The sequence below is a fragment of the Aedes aegypti genome, chromosome 2 (assembly GCF_002204515.2).
Source record: "Aedes aegypti strain LVP_AGWG chromosome 2, AaegL5.0 Primary Assembly, whole genome shotgun sequence".
In the NCBI taxonomy this organism is placed as follows: domain Eukaryota; kingdom Metazoa; phylum Arthropoda; class Insecta; order Diptera; family Culicidae; genus Aedes; species Aedes aegypti.
This window is the reverse complement of record NC_035108.1, coordinates 115,913,386-115,938,632: the sequence shown is the minus strand read 5'-3', so window position 1 is coordinate 115,938,632 and position 25,247 is coordinate 115,913,386. Positions and strand designations below refer to the sequence as shown.

At 41.4% G+C, this 25,247-nt stretch overlaps 1 protein-coding gene across 1 annotated transcript; it reads right to left on the bottom strand.

Annotated features, from left to right (window-relative positions):
• Nucleotides 1–8,016: 8,016 nt before the first annotated feature.
• On the bottom strand, nt 8,017–25,020 carry LOC5565549 (dosage compensation regulator). The gene is made up of 6 exons (XM_021842077.1): nt 24,670–25,020; nt 14,853–15,372; nt 13,594–13,767; nt 11,983–13,529; nt 9,831–10,327; nt 8,017–9,288 (listed from the first exon to the last, which is right to left on the bottom strand). Exons 1-6 carry the CDS (start codon nt 24,755–24,757, stop codon nt 8,332–8,334), a joined length of 3,783 nt encoding a protein of 1,260 aa, XP_021697769.1. The 5' UTR covers nt 24,758–25,020; the 3' UTR covers nt 8,017–8,331.
• Between the last annotated feature and the right edge of the window lie 227 nt (nt 25,021–25,247).

The window sequence follows — 25,247 nt, the reverse complement described above, 5'->3', positions numbered from 1 at the left end:
TATCGACTCATGGAGGTTTGACTGTACTTGTATAAAAAACGACTACTTCATTATTTCTCAATAGTAATGGAGTAGAACGACATGCACTAAACAAAGGACACGGGTATACTACAAAAGATCAAAGAAAACTGGTCGCAGTGGTTCATCCCGAACAGAAACAGAATGACCGCACACTTCTAGGCATACTCGGATCATTTTGATGAAGATTTGAGTTTGACAGCAGCCTGGCTGCTTGTTGATATCCAGTTTGCACCCCTTAGGTAAAGTATGTCTGTCATAAAAAAATATGTACCGAATATTCGGGACATCTCACGAAAATTTCGTTTGTCGAATATTCGATCTGCCGAATACTGAATTCTATTATTCGGCCGAATAATATATCGTACACTCAAAAAAATCCAAACGTCATTGCTACGTGAAAAATCACGTAGATCATTCCAAATTCATTTTACCGCCACTTCACCTGACTAAGATAAAGTTCACTAAACCATTCATAACCACCAAATAGTGACACGGTAATGTTTACTGAGGTTACCTATCGCACTTACGTGGAATTCACGTAGGTGCCTAAGTTCATTTTGACATCTGCATAGTGTACGTACATTCGGTGTTGAGCTCAAATCCTATGATGGCGCCCGCTTGATTTTTGAAGAACTTCAGAAGCTGCTGCTGCTTTAAACACTGTGTAAGATTGATTTCAAGGTAAATATGCTTTGAATACCGAAGAATTCCTGCATTACTTAATATTTTATACCTGATTTATAACCTTTATCAATTATAGCACGCGAAGGCTACAATAAGACAGACCAAACTCACAAAATTGGCGAAACAGGATTCAAAATGCTCAGATTGACAATAAATATATCACAATCTTTTAAGTTTGTTTACATATTCCAATTGGGAATTAGTTTTCATCCAAAGCCTATTAGAAATATGATTGGTCTTTATTACAGTTAAATTTAATGCAAAACTATTTAGGTCCTATTGAAACGCTTCGTAAAGGCTACCGGAAAATCCACGTAGCTCTTACGTTTAGCGACGGTGGAATGGACGAACTTCCAAAGTTCATGCGTTCATTCTGGGCTACCTATGATTTACGTAAGACCTACGTGAAAAGTGCGATGGAAAAAAATCACGTATGTTTTCACGTAACAATGACGTTTGGATTATTTTGAGTGATACAGAAAAAAAACAGAAACACAAAATTAATCTTTATTTATATGGTTTATTGAAATGGTCATGGTGATACATTAAAGTTCAACCACAGACAAACAGACGTTACACTTAGAACAATAGGTGATGAAAATCATAATGATTATATAATATACAATATATTATATTATATCAGATATGATAGTCGAGGGAACATGTACGCCCAATGCTGAAATCAGTGTGTTTGGCCGATGGGCCAACAGATGGCGGTACACTCAAAATAATCCAAACGTCATTGTTACGTGAAAACATACGTGATTTTTTTCCATCGCACTTTTCACGTAGCTCTTACGTAAATCATAGGTAGCCCAGAATGAACGCATGAACTTTGGAAGTTCGTCCATTCCACCGTCGCTAAACGTAAGAGCTACGTGGATTTTCCGGTAGCCTTTACGAAGCGTTTCAATAGGACCTAAATGGTTTTGCATTAAATTTAACTGTAATAAAGACCAATCATATTTCTAATAGGCTTTGGATGAAAACTAATTCCCAATTGGAATATGTAAACAAACTTAAAAGATTGTGATATATTTATTGTCAATCTGAGCATTTTGAATCCTGTTTCGCCAATTTTGTGAGTTTGGTCTGTCTTATTGTAGCCTTCGCGTGCTATAATTGATAAAGGTTATAAATCAGGTATAAGTTATTTTGAATATGAAAAAATACTTTCAGGTAGTAGTTATTTTGAATATGAAAAAATACTTTGGATCACGCAAGCATGATCGAACATAATCCTTATTTGATAGCATGAATGTATTTTGTACCATAATTGAACCAAATATGGACAAATTTCAATTTTGGTTTAGCACCTCCTGTCCCTCAGTTTCGGACAGCTTGATTTGTTATATGATATCTTTGTAATTATTGCACCAGTGTCTCAAAATACTTTCATTTTTCATGGGTTCCGTCGATCAAGGTATCAAACATGCAATAAAATCAAGAAGAATGAACATTCAGAACAACATCGTAAAATGTGCTATTTTTCATCATATATGGAAGAGGTATTTGATAGGCATCTTTCAAACTAAGAAAAACGCAAATTATTCTTGTAAATGTCGCAAATGCATTGAACTGATAATTATAAACTATTCCTATAGTGTACACATTCAATGATGTTCATATTTGCAGAATTCGGGGCATTTCCAGATCGTGTCCGGTATTGGGTGCCACCTTTCAAGATCGATCAATTTGATACTAAAATACATCATCAAAATGCATTGTCATAATTCGTATTTATATTTTCAAATTTATTTTTGTACTGAGAGGTACCGCTTAACAAGTTTGAAGACTTTTGAAAATTTGTACTTGTTTGAAGTCCACCAAGCGTACGGACTTTCTATTCTCTCAATATTGTGCTACGAAAGATACTGTCCAGGTTCGGTTTTTATGGTGCATAGCGATGGTTATTGGTCCGCGGTTTATTTGCTCTCCAATTTCCTCGAAGCATTTCCAGAAACCATATGAGGAATCTGCATGGTTCTGCATTTTATTTTACTTCTCATTTGGCGTCGGTTGATTTTCAGTTTGATCGAGGATTTCAGTTACTGTTTGATCGGTTGAGGTTGTGAGATGATCTTCCGGAATAAAATTTAGTTTGAATCGTGAATCCAACATTGTAGCAAAAATGAACACATTATTGTCAAAAAACATGCTTGTGCTTGAACCAAGAGTTCAAACTTTTCAGCATTGTTTCTTTTGTGAGTTCAATTCCTTTTTGTTCGTTGTTTGGCTTTTCCATATAAAGCTTAAGGGTTGCGAAATATGGGATAACTTCCGAAATGCATGAATCCTCTGAGCTTACGACTCTTGTTATTTCTTCAAATGGTTCCAAAAGCTCGAGAAGACGACCGGTTAAGTTCATACCCCGTCATTTTTTTACCTTGTAAACTTTTCCTGCATAGTATGTTATAGCTTGCTTTTGGTCATGCATGCGCCTTATCATGTAAAATGTGGAATTCCAACGGGTGGGTACGTTCTGTAATAGTTTTCGTTTGGGCAATTTATATTTCTTCTGTATTTCTGCTAATTTGGAACATGTCAACGGTTCACTGACTTTTGAATCTTACTGAGTCGTTCCGGTAAAATTTCAATTTAGCTGAACGATCAGTAGCAATAGCTACCGAACTCAGTAAAATGGAAAAAAAATATTGCTGTACATCGGTGATCTTACATCAAAAAGCAGAAAACTCAGTAATTTTCGCGATTTACAGTTGTACATCTGTAAAACAAATACCGAACAGAAAAACTGGAATTAAGTTTGTAGCTGTATATGGGTAATATTTTTTCACAAGTTTGTTCTGCAAAATTGTAGCCAATAATTTTGAAAGTTCACCGTGTTCACCGTTCTTTCCATCGGCTATAGTTTTTTTTTCTGGACATATTGATTATTCCACTAAGGTGGAACATTTCCCCAATTTACCCTAAATAACTTTTTCCACAAGTGTTGGATTTCTTCGCGACATTCGACAATGCTCTTCATGGTTGAAATTACCTATCAAGTTCTGTGATTGTTTTTTTTTTTATAGAAGTCAATGGGTGACCTTTGGCGATTTTTGTTTGTAAAAGTAAGTTTACAACAGACACTACTCGGGATTAGTAGCATCCTCAATGTGTAAGTACTGGTGCTCTCATTAATAAAACAAACAATAACGGCGTCGGCTGCGTCCGAATGCAGGTCAATTTGGGGATGGGAGGGAAATGTTGTCGTGTTACTTCCACAAGTAGACACTGGGAGTTTGGATATGGGAATGGTTTGGGTAAAGGATTCGTTTTGGTTGTGACTCAATCCTGCTTCCTGAGCTGCCCATAATCGCAAAACAGTCCCATGTCGACTTCTGACCGATTTGCGTTTTTGCATAAATCAACTCACCATGGTTAGAAGCTCGATAAAAACTGCTAAAAAAATAGCCTTTGTTCCTAACTTGTACAAAAACCAGTGTTGTAAGCAATCACGGTAGTCGACACGTTTTTGCTGATTTTCGGCAGCGCTTCCCTTAAACATGCACAACACGAGCGATCAAACGGATGTCGAAAAGAAAAATGTCAATTGAATGCCACTGACCGCGACAGCTTCGCTAGGAAACATTACGGTTTTGTTTGTTTCTATTCTGCTTTAACTGTATGTGTGTCACATTCGACATAACATGCAAGATCAAACTATTCATGTTGTTTACGATCCGATGTCTGATTTCTATGCAAAACTTATGATTTATGCAAATGTCATCGTCTAAGACGCCATTCAGTTGATACTTTTTTGTGTTTGTCGACGTTCATTCTACAGCTCGTGCTGTGACTGCTGACCATGGCAACGAAACGAACGTCGCGCAAAGTGTCCAATGTTTACAGCCCTGACAAAAACAAACCCCACTTGTGTTGTCCCATCCTGACAATAATCGCATAACAGTCACATCAGAGTCCGTAAAAGTGGTCGGGCTCAGAATGGGAACCACTTCTAGTACTATATTCAATCTCTCGGTACTACTACACTGAGGCAAAAATACTTAGGTTTTCCATAAATCATGACTTATGAACCAGCCAAATTATGGTTTCATTGAACGCTTAACCATTTCGATATTGGGATCATTAGTTTCATAAGTGAGAGCTTTGAATAATTTAAGAACCACTACTTGAAATTATTTTCATAACAATCGCTAAAAGAACTGCTCCGCTTTCGATGTTGGGTACAAGTTAATCGTAAGCAGATCACATGATATTAAAACATGTCAATTTTTGAGCATGCCTGAAATGAAAGGCAAACATTATAAACAATTGATTATTTTACTTAACCAATTATCATTGAGTTTATTGTCGATTTTCATTGATTGACTTATGAAATTTAGTAATGCAATTCTTTACCAAAATCATAAGTGAAACTTAAAAAATTCAAGAATAATCGTTGTGGCGCCAAATCATAATTATTCCTTAAGAAATTATTATTTTTTTTTTGCCTCAGTGTAGTTATTCACTGACGTGAAGCGTGAGAAATCAATTATACAGTGAAACCTCCATGAGTCGATGGTCTATGCCTTCTGTAACCATTTGGGTTGTATTATGGGGGAAAATAAATGAGGAACATAAAAAAATTCTATAAATTTGTATTCAAATTTCGTATACCTACCTACTTTGCTGGGGATCAGGAATATTGAATTAAAACTTATTTTTGTATTTTTCGGTAACTGGTAAAATTGCCACCGGAGTACTTGCTTCAACGTAAAAGCAAGATTTCCGTATAAAAACCATCAGCCGTTATCGTCGGCTTCATCTGCTTATTGGGAAAATACAGAAAGACTGACTCGGCATCATCCCACGAGCCACTGTATCTTAGATATACGATCGAGGCTTACAGAAGCTGCCTGAAAAAAATGTTTCGTCGCTCTGGATCTTCCATATCACAGATTAGGAAGTTTCGCCCTGAATCAGTTGTTCTGAAACATTGAATCATTTTCATCGGATTCCATTTCCGCATTATCCAAAAGATGATCTTCTAGGTCTCTCATGACTGTAAGCGCATTCCACATCATGACGTGTATTTTGAGAAATTATTAAATCCGAAGATTTTTTTATCTGGTGATTCATCCATGGACATACAGTAAACTATCCGTATCTCGATATCAAATTATACAATGTGTAGTAAATGTGGGTTTTCATGGATACTTCGATGGTCCCTTGAACCAAAGTTGGCCTGATGTTGTGTTCATTAACACGCTATTTCCCTAACTCGATAGTCACCTTAATATCGAGTTATGGAGAGCTGACTGTACTATAATAACTATTGTTTTACGGCCAAAGAACATAAATAGAATATGGAACAACCAGTGTTTTAATAACAAACAGTGTTTTATTAGCTGTCGAACGAGCCGACGAACATAATGGGACTGGTATGCAAATATATTGGTACAGTATCGGACATATAAAATGCACCAAAGTCGTTTTCCCATATAAAATGATCAACTTCAGAGACCTATATCTCCGCCGTTTCTCAACCGATTCTTTTCATTTTTTCTGTGACGAACTACAAATTTCCTCAATTTTTGAAAGCTATTGTAAAAGTTGTGTGAAAATTATTTATTCAAACGTTACATATAGGTTGAATTTTGACATAAAAAATGCACCAAGAGACAAAGTGATGTAGCAGAAAAACTACGCGTCGTAGCATCTTGCTGCCTAGAGTGCATTTGTTCATTGCAAGATAAGGACCAAATGCGCTGAAGACACTGAAAGGATACGACGCATAGTTTGTCTAATACGTTACTTTTCATCTTGGTGCATTTTCTATGTCAAAATTCAACCTATCTGTAACGTTTGAATAAATAGTTTTCATACAACTTTTACAATAGTTTTCGAAAATTGAGGAAATTTGTAGTTCGTCACAGAAAAAATGGAAAGAATCGGTTGAGAAACGGCGGAGATATAGGTCTCTGAAGTTGACCATTTTATATGGGAAAACGACTTTGGTGCATTTTATATGTCCGATACTGCATATTATGTTGTATATATTCGCATAACAGCCTCGCTACAATTTTTGTGCATTTTCAGGCAAATTTTCAACTTGAATTCAAAAGAAATTTATTAGGTTTGTTCGTGTATTCTACAAATAGTGATATTTAGAAATATAACACAGTTTAGGCCACATAGAGACTCAAAATGGAGCGAAGTTGTTTCCACATTTCAATCGTCTTTTTCTCAGTTTGTCGTTTTCCAACATGGGACTGTTGTGCAAAGAGGGGCAGAATTAATAAAGGTTACTAGACTAGATTTAGGGATTCAACACAATTTGCAAAGAGAAATGACATCTTTAGCCAAAGGCTGCACAGACTGAACGATTACAAATATTAGGCAAAGGACAATACACGGAACACCCAGTGTTTGCGAGAAAATGTAACGATGTGCAATTACTGAGGATAAATTATGTTATTGAGATGCCGTCATTGATCTTCATAAGAACATTTTTGTATCGGCACACCGCATGATTGCAAGAAGGCATAGGTAGGAGCTTTTTCTGTGTAGAGTGTTTGCGTTCCTAGGTTGAAAGCTAACCAGAAGATGTGTAGAAGAGTGAAAGTACAGTCCATTCAAGAAAAAGGGAACTGAAGAGCAAGCATGAATGAACAGGCAACAGTCCACTAACAGGCTTCGTGAAGTTATGTTCTCACGGAGAAATCAAAGTGAATAAAGTAAAAGTTATATTGAAAATCAACCCACGCGTTCACAGTGCAATTTAATTCCAATCCGGTGAAATCCCCAATCCCCTGAGCTGTCGTAGAAACACCCAGTAGCCCAGTGATGAATTTTTCGTTTGACAAAAACTTTCCACCGACTGGAGCGGGAATTGAACCCACACGCCGTGGCACAATACGCCTAAACGACTAATGCCGCTAACCGCACGGCCACGAAGCCCACAATATGTATGGAGATTCCAATAAATATTTTTAATTCGATTTTTTTAAACTTTGAGGTGGGGAATGCTAAATTCTGGGGAACGGTTTTCTGGGGGAATGTTATAGAATCGGTCCAACTATCAGTAAGCTAAAATAACAATAACGCAGCTACAAATGCTAGGTGAGCAAAGATATTTGCTCAATGAAATTAACGATTTTTTAAAACATGTTCTACGATTTTGACGTATAGTAGAACATATATTTTATGTTCAAACTCTATCACCGCATCCGATTGCACACAATTCTGCAAGTCTATTCGTAGCTAGTCGGACATTCCTCGCGTAGATGAGCTACATCTCGATTAAAACCGATCGACAAAAGGTAATCTTTTATATAAAGGAATTTCGGAATAATCATAAATCGCATATTGATGTTATTTGGTTATGTTTATATTCATGTCTCAGTTATCATAAATGCCATAATTCGGCACGTCGCCATGAAATTCAAGCATCAAGACAAATTACAAATATGGATACTTTTAAGCTATCCAAATGCTACAGGATCCACTACTACTAGTTCCACTATTATGAGAAAAGATCACTTAAAATTAAGAAGTTGATAAGTTAGTCAATTATTCAAAGCGTCGCTCTACTGCTCTCAAAATCACTCCGCTCGCGTCTAAAACTGCGTCATTTGAACATTGGAATCATGTGGAAGGGTTTCCTACCAAGGTGCTTGCAGATTACCAACGTCGGCCACCACCGCCATAGCCACCGCCGCCATAGCCTCCCCGATTACCTCCGAAACCCCCTCGGTTTCCTCCGAAACCTCCTCCTCTGTTTCCTCCAAATCCTCCGCTGTTTCCTCCGTATCCTCCGCGGTTTCCACCAAATCCACCGCTTCCGCCATTACTGTTGAAACGAGGACCACCGCCACCACCAAAGCGGTTACCACCACCATTATCCGAACGTGGGAACTTATTCGCATTCGATCGCGCCTGGTCCAAGGGTGTCAAACCGGTTTCTCGCTGAATTCCCTCATCACCTGCATTGAACACGCACAGATCTTTAACCACATCGATTAGGTTTTGATAGCGTTCTTCCAGCGCGTTGGCTTCTTCGGGATTTTCGGACACCCGAATCAAAAGATCCTGCAGCACTGGACGCAGGGTGACAATCAGCGCAGCCTGGTGGGGATCCATTTCAAAGTTCATCCAATTATCGATGCGAACCATGTTGTCGACCCATTCCACCTTCTTGCTTCCGAACAGCAGGATATGGATCGGGGAAACCATGGACATCTGCTTACAGGACACGGCTCTGGTACGAATCTTCTCCCCGAACACGAACATCGGATACGGGAAAGTCACCTGCAGGTTGCTGCAGTTGACCGAAGTCTTGTGGATCAGAGCGGCCTTCGATTCCGTGGTCAGCACCTTACGTTTCTCCTTGTGGACGCACACGTTCGGGTACAGACCAACGCAGAGCAACGACAGGGCCATATCTAGGCGGGGATCGTCATCGTTTTGATCGAAGCCCATCTCAACCATGGTCTCTTCGGGGAACCCAGCCTGCGATAGCAGTTCCAACAGTTGGCGCTTGGCTTCCGACATGACGCGGAGCGTCGACAGCTGCAGTCCCTTCCATTCGCAGAATTGGATTTCCGCTTCCTCGCCGCGGCGACGCTTCTCGCCCCACATCTGTGAATGGAATAAGGATTTAGTGAGTACCTATCGACAAAAACGGGGCTACTCTGAATGGCATAAAGTCGGTTGGCAAAGGGTCAGTTGGCAAAAAGCTATTTGGCATAAGTATTCGAATGACGAAGGGCCACGTGGCAAAATGGTCATTCGGCATAATGACCATTTAGTACAATATGAAGAACTGTCGATTTGAAAAAAATGTTCATAAATATTATGGAGCCCCAGTAATGCCAAATGACCATTATGCAAGCGACATTATGTGTTCAGTATGGTTATGCCAAACGGGTCTGGGTCATTTGTCATAGAGGATATTCAGCATAACGGACGTTTGGCATTATTTTGAACGTTTATAACATGGTATAACGGACATTTGGCATAATATGGAGCCATGTGTACAGTAAACGGTCATTTTGCCATATGGACATTTTATATAAACATTCAGATGCGCCAATTGTCTGTTATGCCAAATGTTATACCTTTATATCAAATTACTTTATGCCAAATAGCCCTCTCTCGACGAGACGGGCACGTTAACTTACCCGATAAGCAGTCAACATGGCAACATAGTCGGAATTCCTCTTTCCACTCAGTGCCTTCTGGTGGGTCATCAAACGGCGCTGTCCAACGTCCAGTTGGAAAATTTCCGAGAACGTTCCCGAAAAGGCAGCCATCGTGGAAACCGGATCGCACACTCCGAACAAAGTACTGAGGATCATCATCTTGCCCAGACGCGGTTCGATGGGAAGACGAGCCAGGATGCGCCCAAACGGAGTCAATTCTTCCCGCTCATCCAAACACTTCATCTCCTTGAGCATCACTTCGGCTTCGATGACGGCATCCAGTGGCGGTGGTTCGATGGCCTTGGAAAGGAACTGTCCAATCGAACCCAGCCGGAGCAGTTTGATGCTCAGGGCTAACTCGTGCAGCGGGGTACGGAACATTTCCGGAGTCATGTGTTCGTCCAGCTTATCGAAGCGGGCGCGCGAGCAGAGGGTAAAGCACTTTCCGGGACGGACACGACCGGCACGACCCTTTCCTATGGAAATGCATGATCAAGTTAGAAACTGATAGGGAGTGGTGTTTCAATTCATAATGTTTAAAATTTTGCTTGTTCAAAATCTTCAAGAAACTGCATTTGAATAGTCCAATTCTCGCAAACCTTCTGATCTCGCCCTAAAAGCCATTGGTAACCATATGTGTAGCTCATTGTTTCTGAGCATTTGAACGGATTTTCATGTTATTTCACAACGCTATGGGGAAGAAAGGATCATTATCTACCTGCCCGTGATGTTGGTTTGGAGGCTTATTCTTTCATTTCAAGCCAAACTTTTCAATCCGACGTATCTGCAAAAATAAACAAATCGAGATTTGCTTTGCATGGGCTTGACAAACGCATAATCTACCTATTGTGTCTATAAAAGTATTCCTACATCCATTTTTTGATTTTTAGAAATAAATTAAAATTATGCCCTATGTGCACTTTACTCAGTGTTTTTAATTTGGCTACATACACCCTTCGTTTGCAAAGCGACTCAACTGTCAACATTTTTCATGCTAGCACATACACCGTACATATGCTCATATAGTAAAGCGACCTATATGTAGAATCAAAACATAAAATTTCGAACACCAGATACGTCATACTGTTTCCAAATCACTAAACATGTTGGAAATCGAGAGAATTGGATTTCCACAGTTGAGCGAGCTGACGGGTCGGCAAACTGATGTGGAACATCATCAGTATTCGGTTTAAGACAATATTTCTCACCAAATTTCGCACAAGAACTGTTCTCCTCCTGCTTTTGTTATTTACGGCTCTGTCCGGTGCTCCTCTTAGTCGAGTTGAAATTGGAAACATTCGGAAACTAATATTCGTTGTCGTTGAAAGTTGAAACTGACGAATTGACTAAGTTTAATAAGTTTTATGGGAATTTGCAAACCGGTGTATGTGAAACTTCAAAACAATACTGGTGTATATGACGTGACGGATGTGCAAAACGAACTGTCAAACCGACGCATCAAGCAAGGTGTATGTATCAATCAAGGTATGGTATCGACGAATCATCCATGGTGTATGTGAGCAGCACAAAGCAAAAGGGTTTATTCTCTAATTTTACCTGTTTTTCAATTAAATTCAAAACAAATCGGATTTGTTTAATAGTGGTTAGAAACAGTGTTCTTTTTTTCAACTTATAGTAGACATCGCAATAGAAAAAATGCAAAACATTTTAAACAGGATTTAAAATGCTTTACAATATTTTGCATCGCATTTTTCTCGAAACCATCCGAGTGTTAGATACGCCGATTTGAAAAATCATGCTTGATTTGCTCAGAAACAACGAGCTACACACGTGGCTACCAATGGCTTTTAGGGCGTTATCTCAAAGTATGCGAGAATTGAAGGGCCCCTCGGTAGTTATGATTGAACCCGTTTTGGGACCCCTCGTTTTTTACAATTCTTGGCAAACTTAGCACGGCCAGTAATCATCCATTTTTATTCGCAATCCCGCACTTCTAATGTGCGCAATGCGCTATACTTTTCAATCATGTTCTCTGCGATTAACAATCACCTTGTAAAACGCTCTAATCTAGAGCTGCTTTCGAACAAACATATTTTAAACATTTCAATAAACCAAATGCAAATAGTGAGCCGGTCTCAGCGAGAAATATTCAACAAAAAGATTTACTTACTTTGCTCCAAGTTGGTTCTGGCGGCCCAAACCGTGGCATAGCTGGTCATGTTGTTATGCGACGTGAACAGCTTCATCCTTGCCTTGCACACATCGATCACGTACACAACGTCGTCGATGGTGATCGATGTTTCGGCAATGTTCGTGGCCAGAATGACCTTCCGGACATTTCCAAAGTGATCAAACACCTTCCGTTGGTCTTCGCGTGGCAATTGCGAATGTAGCGGCAAAATGATGCACTTAGAACCGCTGAATTGCGGTTTGCTCTGGAGGTACTTCATCAGCGCAAAGATCAGATTCCAGCCCGGCAAGAACACTAAGACAGCTCCCGGGACGTTCTGTGCCTCGATGAAGTTCAGCAGTGACTCAATCAACTCGAACGAAACTTCCGACTCCGAAAGACGAGCCATGGCGTTTTTCGTCTGAACAGAATACTTGTGCTCGTCAATCACCATGTTCAGATTGGAAGTGTCCGCTTCGCCAGTGATCTTAACCGTGGCATCTTCGCCGCCATCTTCGTCGTCATCCTTTCCACCGTTTCCGCCACGCTTACGCTTCCTGTTGTCTATTGGTGGCACAAAGTTCACCAACTGAATACAATCTTCCAAAAAGTATTGATCAACGGGGAAGGTACGTCCCACGACTTCGATACAGGGACAGTTTCCAAAGTAATCGGAGAACAGCGTGGTATCGATAGTAGCTGACATGAGAATCACACGAAGATCCGGATAAGTGTGCAACATATCGCGCAAGACGACCAGAATGAAATCGCTGTTGACGTCACGTTCGTGAATCTCGTCCACAATGACGTGCGAAACACCTCGCAATCCAGCTTCCAACTTCCTCAACAGAACACCAATCGTACAGAACATGATCGAACCGTACGGTCTTGGCAAAACGGACTCAAATCGCACCGAATAACCAACCGCCTCGCCCAGATTCTCGCACCGTTCGTTGGCAATTCGCTCGGCCACACTCACGGCGCTGATCCTTCTAGGCTGAGTCACGGCAACGTTACAGTACGCTCCCTGTCCGGAATTGATGTAATCCTCCAAGATGAACTGCGCGATCTGTGTTGTCTTGCCGCAACCGGTATTACCCCGGATCAACACAACCGGATGTTCATTGATCGCCTCCATGATTCTGTTTCGCATCACTGCGATGGGAAGTTCCGAGCGTGCTCGCATACGCTCCTGCAATTCCTTGTCCTGTTGGGCACGTTCCCGCGCGGCGTTCATCAAATCCTCACTCAACTGGTCCAGCGTAGCCGTGGCCAGATAGCCTTCGTCGATGTTGCAAGCAGTCCACGGGTTCCAGTTCGGCACCGGAGGAGACCACGGAATGACCGACGCCTGCTGGTTCAGATTCACCGTTTGCGGCTTATAGTGCACGTCGTCAGACGGGTGCAACAGGCTGACCGGTTCGCTGGGATCGCCCTTCCGTTCGATGTTGACCGGTTGTATTTCAACGTCTTGCAGACACTGCTCAATGCGCTGCTCCAGCTGTTGCGTAATGCGAACCGGGAAGGGCTTCAACTGCTCCGCGTTCCTGCGAGAACACAAAAAAATAGTGAAAAGTACTGAGATTGAGCCGAGCAATGATTGACACTTACTTGGCCGTTTTCAGGTTGCCCCCGTAGGCCTCGATGACGCCCAGATGGAATAGTTGACGCACCAGCGACAGGGCGCATGATTTGCTGGCCGATTGCTTGTTCGAGCCAGACTCGCGACCGGTGATGTTACGGCTCAGTTGCTTGACGTAGATTGTCATTTCGGCCATAAAGCTCCTGTAAATGCGATTGATGAATGAATAATTACCTTGAACATATTTTCCTAATTGTCCTAAATAAAACACGCTCGGTAATCACTATTGAGCATTGCCTTGTAGGTAATTGAAAGATTGTGACTCCAATCAAGGCTCGCTTGATTACAAGCGATAAAAATGAGTTAAGGATCACTGAATGTTCTGAAGCTGGTACCGTAATCCGGGGATTTCGTTAGCATCATAGACATTCCATGTTTTCTAGTGGATTATGGATGTCTAATAATGTTTATAAAGTTTTTGCAGTTTAAAAAGTATAACTGCCTTGTATAAAGTATTACTGTCGCAAAAATAAATGCCTATATTGTGTGTTGCCATTAGATTGAGGGTCCACACAGTCCTATTCATTTCTTTTGAACTGTTATAGTTTTTTTCTTACTTAATATTTTTTTTCTCTTACAACTTTTGCCCCATCTTACTCCCTTAAAAGGAAGTTGAATTTAATAAATGACTAATTGACGTTAGTTACGTTTGTATCGTTTTAATTACTCTTGTGACAAATTAGATAATCCACAAAAACTTACCTCAGAAACTATTCAGCTTCGTACAACTCGATCAACGAGCCATCATCTCACGAGTGCAACTTCCGAAGGATAATCGTCCATTCCAATTCAATCCGCTGTTTGGCCACCACCTTTGTAGTGTGCGTAAAAAAACAGAACCAAAAACAATAAAGATCATTTCGAATGTTTGCCATCGTGATCACAACGAATACTCATTGCCCCAGCATCGGTACAGGAATATCCTACGCAAGCAAGAATATTTCTCACGATAACGGGGTCCTCGGCTTTTTTTCTGGCAAACATTTGATGCGATCTATGTTTCTTCTTTCGAACGTTGCACTCGTGAGATAGTTTTATAGCGGTGTTAGCCAAATTTCATGAGTTCTTTCGGAGAACAGTAAAATTTGTTATACGGACAGAAAAGGGAACAGAAGAAGGGATCTAACAGACTGACTAACACATTTCTCTCAATTTCAAAAACCACGAAATAAAGGGAAATGAACTCATACACTTTACAGATTTATAATAAGAAATCATTAAATTTTACCTTGCATGGTCTGGACCGACGGCGGTGTATTTATAGTCCGGGTTCATTCTGTTCATCTGCAGCCACTGGTTCAGCTTGGCCTTGGCATTTTCAATGGTCCAGTTGCCGTGGATTCCGGCGTTAACGTCAAGCGATTCCGCCGACTCCATGATGGCTTCCTGCTCGGCCAGTTCCTCCTTCGAGGGAGTGTACGTGTTGTCACGTATGAACGGCCGGTAAGCCTGACCAAGGTCCGAGGGGCCGAAACCGCTCTGGAACACCCTGGCCGGATTTATGTTCATAAGCGAAGGCGGTCCTCCGGAGGCAGGAGCAGAATCACCCCCATCGCCGCCACCGACGCCATTGTCGGATTCCGACGGGACATCCGAGGAGGCAACCTTTCCCGTACGGACCAGGTAGTTGACAAAGTCCCGGGCAGCATTACGTTCGGCGTCCTTCTTGTTGGTGGAATTACCGGCACCGACGTAGGCCTCCGATGGGACTCGCACCTCGCACAGGAAACGCTGCCGGTTCTTGGGACCTGCGAATTGAATCAATTGATGAAGATAATTTTTTTTTTCTGGTCAAACATTTGAACATAGGAAAACAATGACTTTGCAACTGCTGTTGGGCCCAGTAGCACTACATTTGAGGAAGAGCTGAAACCCATATTCCTGATATGTAGTGGTTAATTTACGTGGTCGGGCTGAAAATGGGCTCAATAACGATTGGAATTTAAATTTGAATTTTTGATTATGAACCCCCAAAAGTCCGGGACAAGACTTGAATGCTTCAAAGTTCAAATGGCTCATTCTCAGAAACTAGCAAACCGAATTGCTAAATTTTTGTAGAGTGATGTGCTAATATCCATCGTATCAAGCATTGATCAGTGAGAACTTCAATTTACCCAGTATTGCAGTGAATGATGCTGATACAAACCGATGCCAAACAATTCTTTCTCAAAACGGCTTTATCATTGTACAATAAGATTTTGATAAATCTTGATCTCTTTTTGGAAACAAAGCAACGAAAATGCATCTTGCCGTATTCTCAATCCGTCGTGTCGTTTTCATTTCTGTCGCAATAAGTTTCCAGATTCGTCTCATAACTTACGGTTCACGGTGATATATTGAGTGGTCAAAACACAGCATATCAACGCTACAATAAAATGTTTTACTAGAATATATAGATCTACGGGCTTCTTCCTCCATTCCTTCAGCATGATGGAATATACTAATTTCCTTTAAACTTCATTGTTCGTCATCAAAATTCAGCCCAAACATAGAAGAGTGCATGGTGACGTCACGAAAAATTCTCCTTCTCTGTCCCTCTTTCATCACGCTCAATTGACTGTCCTGCTCTTTGACACTCACTGCTAGAATTGTTTCGATTTTTTTATATGGAGTTGACATTCACTGCTGGAATTGTTGACATTTTTTTTATATGGAGTTTCGAGGTTAGGTCAAGCGTGCAACGATCTATATGAGGCACGATTCACAGTGCAGCAAAAACAACACAATCAAAAGAACCGTATACACTCAAAACAATCCAAACGTCATTCTTACGTGAAAACATACGTGGTTTTTTCCATCGCACTTTTCACGTAGCACTTACGTGGATCATAGGTACCACTGAATGAACGCATGAACAAATAGACCTCATCAGTTCCATCGAAGTTTACGTAGCTGCTACATGAATTTTCATGTAGCTTCTACGAAGTGCTTTAGTGGATCCTGTAGCGTACCGCGTACGAATCTAATCTAGCGCGTTCGGTAAAATGATCCAACCCCTGTCGTTATACGGCTGAAAAGCCGATCGATTATTGAGTAGGCTAAGAAGCGAATCGAAAATATATACAGCAGCATTCTGTGATCTGGTAGAAACCACACGTAGTTCTACGTAAATCTACAAACCCCAAGTGAAACATAAAAGATCCTAGATGATATTTTTATTGATTTTTATCGGTATAGTTAAATGAAACCCAATTCTGCTTTGCATTGGCTTTTCCAATTAAATAGTATTTCAATTTGAAAAAAAGTATAACAAACAAGAAGAACTCGAGTATTTATTGTATTCAATCGATATTGCGAATCAAATGTATTAACATTGTATTCAATTGATAGTGTGAATCAATGTCCAATATCCACTGACCGACACGGTGGCATCCATGGCCCAACTGCATTAGTTAACCAGGATGCAGGTAAGTTGGAATATCCGCCGTATTGAAACATTTTAAGTTTGATATGACGAATAATAGCGCTTACGACGAAGTAGAACGAAACTCTATGTCGAGGATGGAACCTTGTTCATTTAAACATGACAACAAAAAAGATCATGGTATTCCAGAGGTAAGTACTTTAAAAGTAAACCTTCAAACGGTCAAATTTTGGCTGCTCAGACGCCACAGAATAGGTTCTAGAAGACCTGAAAACTTCGATAGGGATAACCATTCTCGTATTACTTCAGAAGCCTATCATTTTGAACATCATTTTATATTGGTTTATAACGTCTAGAGCGTACATGATTGGTTCAGGATACCCTGGAATGTGGGTCATTTGGCATAACAATTTTGTCATCAAGAACAGACATCTTTTATAATCGAAGTTACCATTCGTGGCGATCGTTCAGCAACTGTGATCAAAGTTAACTTTGAAGATCTGAACTGCCAATGGGGCTCTGCGCTGTTTTGATTTAGTATGAGGTTTTGACGTTTACTGGCCTTGTTGTTTACTAATTTTATGAAGGAGTGAAAAAGTGAGACTGATTTCTGTGCAGAGCCCCATAGTCATCGACCTGTTTTGTAATTCCCTATCAAGCCCTCATCAAGAGCAGACGTATTTTATTACAATTCTACAATAAACTGTTATTAATTCATCAAGGTCTTCCATGTTTACATCGCATAAATGGAGTTTACATGACGTGTAATCTTCATTATTTTTAACTGTGTGGGAACAGAATCGTTCTAAAGTGATCAACTTCACCCCATTTTACGGTATTTGATTGTTTTAAAGAATATGCGGCGATGTCGTCAGCCCATTGGAGCCTCAAGATCGGCAAGTTGACCGTGGACCAAGGCACTGAATATTGTTCAATGAGCAACGGAAGTTTCACAGGCAGGAGGGGATCTGATCCAGCCAACGGTCGCTTACTCACCGCAGCAAAATGATGTTACGGAGCGATTCAATCGTACGTTGGTTGAAAAGGTAAGATGCATGCTACTCGACTCAAGAATGCCTAAAAATATGTGGTTTGATGCTGCGTTTACTGCAACGTTATTGTTTTATTTAGTTGGTGTTACATCAATTAATTTGATAAAACCTCGTTAACGATGTTACACCAATTTACTCGGTCCTTGGCTGTGTCTCTCCAACTTCGATTTTGGCACCTGTTGCACCTGATCAAGCCACCTCGCTCGCTGTGCTCCCCGCCTTCTTGTGCCAATCGGATTCGACGCGAACACCATCTTTGCAGGACTGTTGTCCGGTAGTTTTGCAACATGCCCTGCTTAGCGCACCCTTCCGGCTTTCGCAACCTTCTGGATACTGGGTTCGCCGTAGAGCCTAGTGAGCTCGTGGTTCATTCTCCGCCGCCACACACCGTTCTCCTGCACTCCGTCAAAGATCGTCCTAAGCACCCTTAGTTCTAACACTCCAAGTGCTTGCAGGTCCTCTTCCAGCATGGTCCATGCTTCATGTCCATAGAGGACCACCGGTCTTATAAGCGTTTTGTACATGGTACATTTGGTGCAAGGGTGAATCTTTCTCGATCGCAGCTTCTTCTGAAGCCCATAGTAGGCGCGACTTCCACTAATGATGCGTGTCCGTATTTCACGACTAACGTTGTTATCAGCCGTTAACAAGGATCCGTTGTAGACAAAATCATCAACCACCTCAAAAGTATCCCCGTCTATCGTAACACTGCTTCCCAGGCGGACTCTGTCGCGCTCGGTTCCGCCTATCAGCATGTACTTTGTTTTTGACGCATTCACCACCAGGCCGACTTTTGTCGCTTCACGTTTCAGGCGGGTGTACAGATCTGCCACCGTTCCAAATGGTCTGCCGACAATATCCATATCATCCGCGAAGCAAACAAATTGGCTGGATCTTGTGAAAATCGTACCTCGGTTATTGAACATGGCTCTCCGCATGACACCTTCTAGCGCGATGTTGAATATCAGGCACGAAAGTCCATCACCCTGTCGAAGTCCCCGGCGGGATTCGAACGAACTGGAATGTTCGCCCGAAATTTTCACGCTATTCTGCACGCTGTCCATCGTTGCTCTTATAAGTCTTGTGAGCTTCCCGGGAAAGCTGTACTCGTCCATGATTTTACATAGCTCTTCGCGGTCGATGCTATCATAAGCCGCTTAGAAATCGATGAACAGGTGATGCATCACCTGTTACTGCAACGTACCTGCTGAATAGATGCCCGACCATGGCAATTCAAGAAAAGATCACTCCTGCTGAAGTTGGACCACAACTAAACCGGATTTGGGGAAGCTACAAATATTAGGATGTAAAGCATTTGCATGGATACCTACCCAACTGAGGAAGAAGCTGGATGGATAAAGCCGTGAAGGAGTTATGATCGGATATGCTCCGAACGTTTACCGTTTATGGGATAAGTCAGCAAGGAAAGTTTTCATTGCGAGAAATGTACGCTTTATGAGTCCTGTATGCCGTTTGCAACAAATTCGGAGCCGGTTGATGATAGTCCGCTGGTGATTCCAATACGTTACGAGCAAGAGGGGGAGAATCAAGTTGATTATTAGACTGGCCCTTAAACAAAAAAGTTGTAAAACTTAACGGGGCACCCCCTAGATATGAGCCTTAGGGTAAGAAAAACGCTCTCTCAAAATTTCAACTCAATTGGTTGGTTCACCAGCTGGCGCATTCGATTTGAAGTTTGTATGGGATATTTGTTACAAATATATTGAAAATTGATCCTATGTCACAGTTTCGTTCCGTATACTAATTGTTCGCGTTCAAATAAGCCCAGAATGACACTAGTTGATACCCTAATGAACATAATTGCAGAAGGTTGTATCTGGATTTAATCTCATTTTCATTGCTCTTTCAGTTGTTGAAAGTTAGGCTTAGATCAACACTCCCGTACAGTCACTTATATGTATGCGACATGTGCCCAGCGTCATAGGTGGCTATGATGCGCTTAGTGGCTACCTCCAAGCTATGTTGAAGAAATACAAGCAGTGTTGCATGATATACTTCAGATAGTTTAAACATCAACTTTATTCATTTTGATCATGGTACAATCTTATACAATATTCTTCGCTATTACATCAAGTAGTGTTTTTGACATTCTGGGTCCAATTGAACGCGATCATCAATTTTCCTGAACCAAACAGTAGATGATGTGCTGTTGCTCATATGTTTGAGCTGAAAATCCCATATTAACTTCAATTCAAATGCGCCAGCCCATGGAACGACCAAATGAGCTGAATTTTTCAGAAAGGCTTCGTCTAACCCCAAGAAATAATCCTGGGGGGTGCCCCGTGGAATCATACAACTTTATTTTTCTCCCATACTGAGCTGGGCCAGTCTATTGATTATGCTGCGAACGATGCAAGTGACACAGATAATGACGATGATGCTGATCAAGTTTCCGGAAATTTCTCCGATGAACTGAGTACAGACGAGGACGAAGCTCAAGTTGAAGACCGACACGATACACAACCTGAGACACCCCCTTCGCATTCAAGACGTGAAGACTGAGAGTCAACCACGAGGCGCAGCGAACGGGAGCGCAAACTCCCAGGTAAGTTCCTGGATTTTTTCACCGGTTTTAAAGCGACCTCTGCTGTTAAAATTCTCAACCATGTAGATTCACCGACGACCTATGCTGACATCACAGACCGTGATGATAGGGCGCTCTGGTATGCTGCTGTGAACGGCGAGCTGAAATCCTTGAATGACATTCAAGTTTGGAAGATCGTTCAATGTCCGGATGGTGTGAGACCGTTGCAATCCAATTGGGTTTTCTGCACTAAACATGATGAAAACGACGTTGTCATCAGACACAAGGCAAGACTTGTAGTCAAGGGTTACCTGCAGAAACCTGGATTGGATTATCAAGAGACGTATGCTCAGTGGCAAAGCTCACGACGATACGGACAGTATTAGCAATTGGCGTTCAGCCTTTCTGCATGGCGAATTACGCGAGCAGATTTACATGGCGATTCCAGACGGAGTGAAGGCGAAGCAAGGGGAAGTGTGCTAACTGAAGAAGTCCCTTTATGGCATTAAGCAGCCGCCAAGATGTTGGAACGAAAAATTAAACAGTAATTTTGAGGCTCGGATTCAAACGGTCTAGACATGATTATTGTCTTTATTCAGGCCCTGAAACTGCAACTGCCCCGTGTGTTCAATATGACCGACTGTGGAGTAGTGAAGCATTTTCTTGTGGTCAAGATCCAATACGATCAGCAAAACGGAAGAATGGAATTATCGCAAAAAGCTAATATCGCGAAAATGCTTGAAAAATTCGGTATGGCTGAAAGCAATTCATCACGCAGTCCTATGGAGAAAGGTCTACAACTGAACAAAACCCAAGGTGAGGGAACCCAAGAGCCATATCGGGAGCTTCTAGGAAGTCTGATGTATACGATGATGTCGACTAGGCCGAATATCTGTTTCCTTATTGGGTACCTTGGCAGATTTAAACAACAACCAAATCAACAAAACTGGATGGCACTTAAACGTGTCGTACGTTATTTAAAAGGAATTCAACTTATAGATGGAATTCAAACGGTACGAACACGCGAAGCCAGTTATTGGTTTTGCAGATGCGGACTGGGCTGGTGACCGAGGTTACGCTTTCGCTTCGTAAGCGGAAAGTTATGGGTTCAATTCCTAATCCCCCCACACAAAAAACTCCCTCCAGCCACCAGAAGACGCCACACGAAGGACCGTGTATAGGGGAACACATCCATCCTTCGTCAGTATCGGATGCTGACTGAGACACACTGACTCTCTTTGTAGGCTGTTGCCTCACACGACACATAAACATGACAAAATGAACCACCGCACACCAATGGATTTGACCCATAACGCGGGTAGATCACCTTATCGTGGTGCGTTATGGGGTAAAGATCTACCAGTGAACCCTCGTCCTGACTGCTTCAAACGAAGAGAACAGAATATTATAATAATCAAAGGAACATTTTTTTAGTCCTTGTTACATTTTTACACCTTGTTGAAAGTGACAAGTCTCGGTTTTCCGGGTTGCCGAGAACGATCTTGAGACATGGGACAAAAAAATGATTCGAATACAACAATTTGTTTTCTAATCTTTTATTTATTTAGTTCTCTAGTTTGAAGAAGTAAGGACTAGGATTCTGATGCATGGACAATATCGGTGTAATTTCTTGGCTTTCTCAAGGGTTCCGATTTTGACTGATAAAGGGGCGCGCCTGTGGAAAGTGTTCCCACCACATTCTTCTAAGGGTATAAATAGCGGAACCTTTCAATTAGAATCCTTTCCTCCGATCAAGTTAGGAATTACAACTGTAAGAAAACCGAATACTTTATCACTTCTCAATAGTGATAATGTAACACGACATGCACTAAACAAAGGACACGGGATATACTACAATAGATCAAATGTTGGTCGCAGTGGTTTATGTTCCGAACAGAAAAAAAAAACCAATGGATATGGATTGGACCAACGGCAGCACTCTCCTCTACCTGCTCGGTATGAGAGAAATAGCAATAAGAACTAGGATATAAATAGATTCTGTATATGATACTTGGCATAGTAGTGGCCAAGTGCACGGAGTGCCTAACAAATAAAAGTAAGGAAAAAAAGTCTATGGAAACACCATATCGTGGTCTAGCAAGAAACAATCAAGTGTTGCAATGTCATCGAGCGAAGCCGAATACGTTTCCTTAAGTTGTGATGCTGCCGAAGCTATACACTCAGGCAAATGGACTATCGATAAACATAGGAATCCCTTATGAAAATTCGCCACAAGAAATCGGATTGAAATTCATAAATTTGCCTTATGAAACCAGAATTTGGAAACAAAAAACGTACTGCCTCTCTGTAGTAGTCATGTCGTCACTTGAGTGAGAACGACACGTTGATAGCCTTCCCACATCTTTACTCTTCCACAATACAGTTGTTGTGGAAGCGATGTAGGTACGATAGGCAAACAGTTTCAACACTAAATAAATCGCACTCGCTCGCTCCGCGTGTGTAGGAACAAGAGATGGATGGATATTGGTTATGAAAGGGGTCCGCGTGGTCTGTAGGGATTTGAATTCTAAACTTGTAACCAACTCAGTTATTGGGTCACCAAGTGGCTCGGTAGCTTAGTTGGTAAAGCGCTCGTCTAGCATACAAGAGTCCTGGGTTCAAATCCCAGCCGAGCACGTGGATTTTTTTCATAATTTCACCCATAATTTGTCCATCTTTACCACGCGTAATGAGTTAATTAATTTAACAAAAAACGTTTTCGCGGCAACCTGGAATCGAACCAAGAACCTTGCGATCGATAGGCCCGAGCGTACACCACGCGCCTATCGACGCCTTGATGAGGAGTAATGCTAAAACGATACATAAAGCGTTCGTATTGCAATATTCGTTCCACCTTTCATAAGGCAAAATGTATGAAATTCGATAGTCCAGTTCGCTGCGTGTATGGTTGACTGGAATTCTGGAGGATTTAGTAGTGAAGCTAATCGAACCGGTTACGATGTTCGAAGATAATCACGGATGCATCGGTATGGCGAAAAATTTGGAATCCAAACGAGCTAAACATATATACATCCGATATTATTTCGTCCGTGATCATGTTGCCGAAGGACAGCTTGACGTATGACCAATAGGAACAAAGGATCAATTAGCTGACATATGTACGAAGGCACTAGATAGTGATCGCTTTGCTACTCTCCCGAAGAATCTAGGGTTACACGATCGAGAGTGGGTGTAATCGAACTTACCATTTGTGGCGATCGTTCAGCAACTGTGATCAAAGTTACCTTTGTAGATCTGAGCTGCCAATCGCCATCGACCTGTTTTGTAGTTCCCAATCAAGCCCTCATCAAGAGCAGGCGTATTTTATTACAACCAGGGTTGGGAAAAATCTTGAAATTCACTATACAGTAGCCAAGCAAAGCCAATCACAGTCAGCGTAGCCAGTGAATCTCACGCCCATCGCTGCTGTAGGCAAAAAGCCTTGAAAATAGCAAAACACCCGTTGCTAAGGGCAACCCAGAATTACTGTAGAAAAATGTTCTATTTCCCGCTGTATTTCCCGCATTTAGAGCCTTCAATGACACTCATGCTTTAGAAAATTCGTGCACCCAACATAGGCTACTTGATGAGATTCACGGTTTTGGAACTACTGTACTGGTGAGCCACGTGATTTTCGCGAAAATTCAAGCCTACTACTATTACCATTCCCAGCACTGATTACAACTCTACAATAAACTATTAATAGTTCATCAAAGTCTTTTTACTACTTCCTTCCCACTTTTGAGTTCCGAACAAGACCAAATCTCTTCATCTTTTGAAAGCAGGCATATAATATTAAGGATTGTTTCTTTGTTATTGCCAAGATTAAACAGTAGTGCAAATCAAAGTGCAGAACTATTGATATCATGATGCGTATTTTTTTACTGTGCACCGCTAATGGTATATTTCCCCTAACGCCATGTTCTGAGACCATTTTGTTTAAAAATAAAGACTTTGGAAACAATTTCTAAAAATATATATCCGCTACCAGCCCTGAAAAGGGACTTGGTAGAAGATTTCTAACGGGAAATAACAGTTACTGTTCTTTTTTCTAATCAACGACCTATTACTATTTTCTACTTACCGGTCGGGCGCACTTCAAACGAGGGCGTAAAGCTCCCTTTCTGGCACCATTCGTAGAAGAACGATTTGATATCTTTGGACGCCGCCATGATGCCGTTCAATCAAGAAGCCTCCGGTGAAAATCGATACGGCGAATTTTTCAAAACGATTTTTCTTCCTCAAATAACACGTTTCACTGGATGCAAACGCGCGGAAACTATTTTTCACCAGTTACACTCAAAGTTTAGCGTAAATTTGTTCCGATTGGCAAACGATTTACACCGGAAAATTACAATTGAAATGCGAAAAACGCCACTTTTGCACTGCACTGTTCGCTGATTCAGGCAAAGAGCGATGCCATGCGAAAATGAGACAACTTATCTAGACCAATTTTTGACGTCTTCTGCCCTTCGATGTGAACGCACAGCCAACCGGTACCTATTGCACGTGTAGTGGTGAAGCCGCCCCCTTATCGGCAATGAATGAGTAAAGGCTGAGCTACAATGGTGTGAGCGGCAACGCGGCGCGGCAGGATTTGACAGTTAGCCCATACATTTTCTGTCAAAACCTGCCGCGCCGCGTTGCCGCTCCCATCATTGT

Bases quoted from the DNA above. Each gene is read 5' to 3' on its own strand.
- LOC5565549 (XM_021842077.1), bottom strand. From the start codon at position 24,757: ATGGCGGCGTCCAAAGATATCAAATCGTTCTTCTACGAATGGTGCCAG. The intron at 13,768-14,852 runs GTAAAATTTAAT...TCGCATTTACAG, and splicing joins GTCGGTCCAGACCATGCAAG to GAGCTTTATGGCCGAAATGA. The intron at 13,530-13,593 runs GTAAGTGTCAAT...GTGTTCTCGCAG, and splicing joins GGCAACCTGAAAACGGCCAA to GAACGCGGAGCAGTTGAAGC.